Here is an 8,190-nt window from a genome sequence, read left to right on the forward strand (position 1 = left end):
AAAATTAAAGAAGCCACACAACCAAGATGTTCAGATTTTAAAGGTGTTCAACTACAAAACAAACCACAAGATTGGTACCAAAACGCACACGTGCACACACACACGTGTGTGCAATGTAATAAGACAAACCACAACGTGTACGTACACACACGCTAAAGGCTGGGCAAGCACTTAAGGCACCTTAAAAAAAAACCCCAAAAACCCATGTGGTTTAGGATTACCGAAATCTGTTACAGTGCTACCAAGCAGCGATTTTCAAAGCATCTGAAAAACGTGCAAATTGTCTGAAAACAGTGCCTGGCAACTGAGACAGTTTGCAAGCGTGATTCAGAGGTCTGCCAAGGAAACAAAAGAAGCCCCCCTCCTCCCCGTGAGACCGCACAAGGAGTGAGAGGTGCTCCGGGCACTATTTATTCTAAGGTAGGCGGAAAGCAGAAGTCTGTGCAGGAGCGGTACATACTAGGGATCGCTCTGTGGCACGGACGGGGCCACGGAGTTTCCACTGGTTGGGGAACCGCCCAGCTTTAGTTTTTCCAGATATTCGGCATGCATGGGCTTGTGGCACTGGAGAACCTTGATCGCATCTTCGATTTTGAACCACTCTCGCTTCCTCCCAATGCTAACCGAATCTTCCCAATCCTCCAGAATCTCAGTGACAGTCAGTACGTACACGTAGGTTCTGTGCTTGCGGTCTTGGTTCTGTTCGAAAATGCCCAGGAGCCGGCCTAACTTCCCCTTGACTCCCGCCTCTTCGTACACCTCTCGGACTGCCGCACCGCCCGGCTCCTCCTCGGGCTCCACGCCCCCGCCCGGCACGATCCAGCGGTCCGGGTACCGACTGCTACTCACTAACAGCACCTCGTCCTCGCGCTCGCTCCGGAAGCAAAGGCACGCCGCCCGCTTCTTGAACCCCTCCGGGTCGTAGGTGCGCGTCTGGTTCGGCTTGCACTTCATCGTCTCAGAGGCCGCCAGCTCCCGCCGCTCGCTGCTGCTGCTGCTGCTGGGGTCGCGGTTGCCGCCGCCGCCGCCGCCGCCTGAGGTGCCTGGGAGAGAAAGGGCCGAGGAGAGGTGCAGGGAGAGAAGGCGCTCCAGGAGTGAGCCCCGGGAGCCCAGGAAGCCCAGGGGAAGATGAGGAGGGGGCGGGGGCGGGCGAGGTACGTCAGTCAGTTCGTCCCTCGTGCGGGCCGGAGGGTCCCGAACGCAGCCGCCTGAGTGGACGAGGCGCCGCCGCCCCCGCGCCCGCCCCCCTGCCTCCGCTCCGCCCCCGCGCCGCCGCCGCCGCCGCCGCCGCCAGCGGGTCCGCCACTCCGCACACCGCCCACCCGCGGCTGCCGCGCGCGCCTCCCTCCCTCCCTCCCTCCCTCAGGCACCGGCCGGGGGTTGAGCGAGGTGAGGCGCATTCGCGTGCGCGTCCGCGTCCACCTCCCGATTCACGTGCGCGTTCACGTTGCAGGGCGAGGGGCGGGGGCGGGGGTCTCGCGGCTCCCGCAGCGCGCGCGGCGCCTTGGGCCCACTGCGCAGGCGCCCCGCACCTCCCAGGCTGGAAATGTCTTTCCACGCGGAGGTCAATTCCCGCATTGTGACCGGGGCCAAGATCGCTTCCACGTGGGCCCTTGAGTTGCACTTGGCTGTGGCGTGGCCAGACCTTTCTCCTCATCCTCCCCGGCACGTTGTATGAAACACATACCCTTATTTTACAGGCGGTAAGGTCGAGGGCATCATCATTGCCCATAATGAATGCTACCGCCTTATGTTTAGGAGGGCCCGGGGTTGTCGAAATGATCCTCAGTATTCTTGGCAAAATGGTACCTAGTCTTTGCTGAGTCATATCATACCCTTTTAGTTCTTGAACAGGTTTGTCCACCTAAAAGGTAAAACAGCCGGTTATAGTTTATCAGCAAAATGGGTTGATTTGGGTGTAGCAGAGGAATTGCAGTTTGGGGCAGGCAAAGTATGGCACCCCATAGGCCAGTCTGGAGATCAGACCAGAGGAACCTTCTTCTCTAGGGAAAAGGAGGCAGTTGGGAGAGATTGCTGTGAAGGAAAAGTCCATTGGAGGAGAGCGACAGTTCGAGGTGCTGACGTTTTTCTCACGGGCCCCGTTGTGGTATTTTCCTGTTGGCTGAGCTTGTTGCTGGGCGAGGAGAAATTCTTCCTTCCTCCTGCTGGAGTAGGAAAGTAAGCTGCTTCCTGGGGGGAATGCCAGGCACCCTTTGTCCTTGTTGGGGTCTGCAGTTAACTGCAGTGGTAGGGCATGAGAGGTCCCCCAGCTAGCCGCCCAACTCCACTTTAAATGAGGTTTCCTTGATTCGGGGTGGCAGGTTCTTGGCCTTGCTGGGCATGTTGGCACAGCCCATAACTTAACACTTTTCTTGAACTCCTATTGACCTCTTACCTAACCTCTGTTCCTCAGTTTCCTAGAGTAAACTTCTCGCCTACTTCTTTCAGCCCTTGGCACTTGGAGTCCTATTCACCCAACAGCTGCAGAACCTACCCAAGTCGCCTTTTATGATAAAGTCCCAACAATCTTCACCCTCCACACACTTCCACCCTTCTCTCTCTTTCTCATTGATAGGTACTGCTTCGGGTTTTGGAAGACATGCCTATAGAACTCCCTTCATGTTTCTCAGTCTGATGCTTAACGAGGCTCCTGGTGTGGGACTCCGGCAAGGCCACTTGGTGCTCTCTCACCACCTCTCTGTTTGGTCATGCTGTCCTCTTGGCCAGGACGTGGCCCATCACAGCCAAAAAGTTAACAAGCAAAAGCCTTCCCTCACCTTTTCATTTTTTCTTACTGTTTCCCTGCTCTAACAGTAGCCTTATGGAGAAGACCTCTGATGTCCCCTAACTTTTGCCATACTGCAGCCTAGGCATCTTTGTCTCTCTCTTCCCCACAGACCCTCTGCTGGCATCAAGCAACCAGGATCATGAAAACCCCTTTTCCAGTGAAATAATCCCTCATCAAAGGGAAGTGGAATCTGAAATGTAAGTGCAAAGGACTTTTTTTTCTTTTTTTTTTTTTTAGAGAGAGAGAGAGGGAGGGAGGGAGGGAGAAGGAGAGCATGTGAGCGGGAAGGGGAGGGGCAGAGGGAGAGGGAGAGAGAGAATCTTAAGCAGGTTCCACGCCCAGTGCAGAGCCCCATGAGACCCTGAGATCATGACCTGAGCCAAAATCAAGAGTCGGACACTTAACCGACTAGAGGCACCCAGGCGCCCCAACAGCCCAATTCTTAAATAACAAGTGAGATCAGCTTCCCAGGGTCTGCTCTCCTCCATGTCTACCCAGAATAGCTCATAAAAACGATCCTGTTCCCAGTGGCAACAGACGCGTGCAATACCTAGAGGATAATAGGACAAAAATGTGTCGGTTGCATGAGAAGAAAATGATAAAGTGGAGACATAAAGAGAATGACTTCAACCACTAGAGATACTACTAGTGTTGGCCATATTTTAATGGTATATGGATGATCAAAGAACATTTGATGGAATGTGACAGCCTGCAATTAAAAACAGAGTAGGAACGTAGATATTTGCAGGCTGTATTCCTCAGTGTGTCTAATATACAAATACACAAATGATGTTAAACGACTAGAAAAAATTCCATTACAATCAGGATCTAGGCAAATGTACCTATTATCACCAGTATTACTAACTTTTGCTTTAGATGGTCTTTCCAGTGTAAGGAGATTGTAAAGAGAAAAACATTGTTTTAGTAAAGAAGACAAAATTTTCATTATTTCCAAATGATATGAATATCTTCTTGGGAAAAGCGTAAGAAATGAGTAAAAATGAATTCCCTTCAATGGTAGAAGGAAGTATTAATATTTAAAGCAGCAATGCCAGCAGTAATCACATAGAAAATATAATGGGGGAATGATGGCCTTCACAGTAGCAATATCAACCACCACACAGTAAATAAAATACCAAGGGATCCTGAACAATATAGTTAGGACATTGGAGTAGAAAATGATAGAGCTCGGACTCAGCCTGGAAAGATGGCTTGGATGAATCAAGAGGAACTCTAGCAAAGCTGGGAAGTGGGGCTGGTGACTGCGGGGAGGAGTGGCCCAACCAGGCCCCAGCCACATCACAAGTCTACAGTTAGCACGGAGTTTGTCCTCGTCTTACCAGAGGGGCCGCTTCCTAGTCTAGGCCATCACTTCCCCATCAGATGATGCCTATGCAGTAGGTCTCTGCTGGGGGCATATTCTTTGGAAGGGAGAGGAATAGCAACATTATGATACGGAAAGAGGTGCGGGCTGGATTCCTACTGGCAGAGTCATGGCACATTTCTGGATGAGGGGATCCACAATTTACAGGTATGGTACAATGCCAGGGAAATTTCAAACTGGTCTTTTTTGGCAGAATTTCATAAAATAATTTTATTATTCACCTAGAAGACTGATAACAGGGCAAGATAGCTATGACTTTTTCTACGGAAGAGTAAAAGTCATTTTTGAGAGACTAGCTTTCATTCTCCTGTCTGGTTCACCCATAGTTAAGTATTTCTCTAATGAAGAACAGGGTCATTTCACAAACTACTGTAACAGTGGACTGTTACAGTAACGACTGTATTTTGCACTGTGCCTGCCTGTATCTCCTCCCTCATTGCCCTTGGCCATGGAATTTGCTTTGTTCACTGGAACACTAGCAAGTGTGAAGCAAGCAGAGAATTGAAAAGTGCTTGCACACCAGGGTTTGCCCTCTCTTGCTGCTCTTGACACAAGAGAACAACCATGTGAAGAAGCGTGGGTTAGGTGGATGATGAGAGACCCAGGGCCCATGCATCCCCTCCACCACAGCTGACAGTGAACCAATTGCCAGAAATGTGGGTGAGACCGTCGTGGACCATCCGGCCCCCAGAGCAGAGCCAGGGGCACTGCCTACAGATGCATAAGCAAGCCTTGTGAGAACAGCAAAAGGACCTCTCAGCTAAGCCCAGCTGAAATTATTGTCCTGCAGAATTGTGAGCAAAAGAATTGGTTGTTTAGAGTCACTACATTTTGGATGGTTTGTTGTGCATCAAAAACTGGCTGGCACAACCGGTAACTGCCACCCATCAAAATCCAACCAAAAATGGGAGAGAGAGAAAATAACTTTTCTTTTTTTTTTTTTTTTTTTTTTAAAGATTTTATTTATTTATTTGACAGAGAGAGAGACACAGCGAGAGAGGGAACACAAGCAGGGGAGTGGGAGAGGGAGAAGCAGGCTTCCCGCGGAGCAGGGAGCCCGATGCAGGGCTCGATCCCAGGACCTGGAATCATGACCTGAGCCGAAGGCAGACGCTTAACGACTGAGCCACCCAGGCGCCCCGAGAAAATAACTTTTCATAGCGGAAATGTAACCTCTGCTTGCAAAGGTTGACCGTGAACTTTCCCTGGAGTCTTAAGGGAAGGGATGAGGTTAAGATATGAGGTATTTGGCTAGTAGAGTCTGTGTGCCAAGGCCTGTGTTGATCCCTGCATCCTGTTTAACAGCACATTAAGTCTTAACGAGGAGGTTACTATTTGCAGTTCATCGAAGAGAAGACTTAGAGTGGAGTTTGTATGTGATTTCAAGTCTTCATGTCTCTACAGCCTGTGCTCTCCCAACATCGCCGTGTCTTGTCAAAAGGATTATTTTTATCAAGAGCTATGGTTTGTTGTGTCAATTTCTTTTTTTTTTTTTTTTTTTTAAAGATTTTATTTATTTATTCATTAGAGACAGAGAGAGAGAGGCAGAGGGAGAAGCAGGCTCCCAAGGAGCAGGGAGCCCGATGCGGGACTCGATCCCAGGACCCTGAGATCATGACCTGAGCCGAAGGCAGATGCTTAACCATCTGAGCCACCCAGGCGCCCTGTTGTGTCAATTTCTTTTTTTTAATGATGTTCAGAGTTGACTTGTTACGTAAGGTGTTCGTTTGCTAAGAGTCACTGGGTTTCAAAGAAAGGTATTTTCCGTCTGGATGTTCTTCTCCTCACAATCTAGTGAAAAGAACACCTGAGTGCCTAGCTCACGGCCATCAGTCAAGTGTGTCACCTGGGCATGTTACTTGAGAACGCGAAGTTCCGTATCTTCTGCACACATAAAATGGAATTAAGTGATGCGGTAGAGAAGTTATTCTGTGTTGTCATCACTCTAGGCATTGATTTTGAGCTATTGATGGTCTGATTGGTTTTACGCACTTAATATTTATCTACCAACAAACCTGAACAATGAGTATCAGAATCCCCTTCAACAGATTAAGAAACAGGCTGAGATGTGCTTAAGTAAGACAGTAAGTGAGGGAGCTGAGGTTCACACCTTGGTCTGTGTGACTCCAAAGGTAATCCTCTTCCTTTCTCTCTGAGACATGTCGTGTATGTTGAGAGTTGCTGACATGCACGGTACATGCCATTCCTGTGGTACAGACGTCTTCCTTTCTCATTTTTTTTTTTTTTACTACCGGGAAGACCCAGGCACCCAGGAGAACATAGCTTCTGTGGAATGTTCTAATGCTGAGGGGAACTGCTGTGAGACCAGCAAGTCTGATACATGTTTCTGCCTTTTTTCTAGAGTAGGCAGGAACAGGCAGATTGGAAAGTGACAGCGCAGTGACATTAGAAGCATCTTCGTGGGACGTCGAGCACCTGACTTAGGTGAGATGGTGGATTACAATTCTAAGAGAGAGGAGCTCTCCAGACAGCTGTTACCTGGGATAGAGAATGTTACAGAACTTCCCAGAGCCTTTCAGCACTCACAGCTGGAACCAGCTTTCAGGAGAGTGACCGCAACATACCTGAGAGGATTTCAGGATCTAGTAAAGGGAAACAGTCAGGTGAAGTGATTTTAGTAGTAGTCAATGAGAGAAAATACGGTGTTTTGCAAACCAAATGACCTAGGATTTCAATCTGGCTCTCTCGAGTAGTTCTGCAGCCTGAAGCAAGGGAATATCTCTAGGGCTGTATTATTTCTCCTCTGTAAAATGGGGATTCTAAAAGTACCCACCTCATTAACCTCCCCTCGCCTGAAAAGGCTTTCCTGACCATGGGTGCTCACGCTCCCCGTACACTAGGACTCAGTTACCCCCCTCATTTTTTCTTTTCCAGGATCCCTGGACACTAGTTCTGTCGTCGCTCGAATCAAGGAGCTCTGTAATGATTGGCCAGCATGTTTGGAGGCAAGCAAGTAAGTAAGTCAAAGGCTGGGCGCCAGCCTGAAACATGCTTATTCTCCCTGAGTCAGCCCAGTGCCTGGAACTTGGTGTCCAGGAAGGATTCAAAATATATTGTTTGAGTGTAAGAGTATGATGGAAGCTCCATGGATCAACGGCCAGCGATTATCATACCCGTTCATGGTTTAGTAGTGATATAAAATGAAAGATGGGTGAACAGAGGCATCTCCGTATATCTTTTCACTTGCGGAAGTGGGGTGGGTTGTGTCTTTCAAATCACTCTGCACATGTCCCCCCAATTCGTTGCTTCTTTGTGGATCTTAGATACTCTGTTTTTCCCTCCATCATAGAACTGGCTCCGTAGGGCATCTATACTAGATAATTCAGTAAAATCTTCCCCAATACAAAGTGATCGGAGCAAAGAGTACGTCTCCAGTTTTTCCCTTTGAGTAATGAGTGAATCACAGGGTGACTACAGGCCTTTTACTTTTGTCATTTTGTGAGTCATGGCACAGCTGTGCAACCCAGGGTGTGAACGCAAAGCTCAGTGGATCTCAAGTCCAGGTGAGTGCTTCCATTCTCTCCGAGAGGCAGCACTCCTTGACTTCTGCTGCTGCTTTGGTCACTCCCTCTAGTTCCCTGACTGCTGTGTCTCTCCTTTTCACTGACATTGTCCCCGTACATACTTCTCAGTCAGCACCTAAACCATTTCTAGTGCTCCTCTGTTCATGTGTCAGAGTCAAATGCTAGATCCTCAGGAAGGTCTACAAGCCCCCGCCACCCCCTATTATATATTGCTAAGTGCACTCCCCCTTTCCACCCCACCCCATATTCCTGATCCCCTTTACCTTGGCCTGAATTATCACCTGCCAGACTATGTTATTTACTTCTTTGTTATGCTTATTGCTTATTTCTCTCCCCACCCCCCCCCATCATAACTCCTGCTTGAATAGAAGCTCCTTGATCTTAGGGATCTTTGTCTCTTGCCCACTGATATATGTGAAGCAGCCCAGAACATAGCTGAGCACACACTGTAGTCATCCAGACCACATCTGTTG

The 8,190-nt window shown here is 49.0% G+C and overlaps 1 protein-coding gene and 1 long non-coding RNA gene across 2 annotated transcripts; one reads left to right on the top strand and one right to left on the bottom strand.

Moving 5' to 3' along the window:
- Positions 1–18: 18 nt before the first annotated feature.
- On the bottom strand, positions 19–1,240 carry LOC116629210 (diphosphoinositol polyphosphate phosphohydrolase 3-beta). Its single transcript, XM_032399516.1, has one exon. The coding sequence runs from the start codon at positions 952–954 to the stop codon at positions 460–462; it is 495 nt and encodes a 164-aa protein (XP_032255407.1). The 5' UTR covers positions 955–1,240; the 3' UTR covers positions 19–459.
- A 516-nt stretch (positions 1,241–1,756) lies between these two features.
- On the top strand, positions 1,757–7,902 carry LOC116629211. The gene is made up of 4 exons (XR_004298715.1): positions 1,757–2,178; positions 2,898–2,985; positions 6,535–6,617; positions 7,068–7,902. It is a non-coding gene; the product is annotated as an uncharacterized LOC116629211 (long non-coding RNA).
- Positions 7,903–8,190: the final 288 nt, after the last annotated feature.

Source organism: Phoca vitulina, unplaced genomic scaffold (assembly GCF_004348235.1).
Source record: "Phoca vitulina isolate PV1807 unplaced genomic scaffold, GSC_HSeal_1.0 scaffold388, whole genome shotgun sequence".
NCBI classification, from domain to species: Eukaryota; Metazoa; Chordata; class Mammalia; order Carnivora; family Phocidae; genus Phoca; species Phoca vitulina.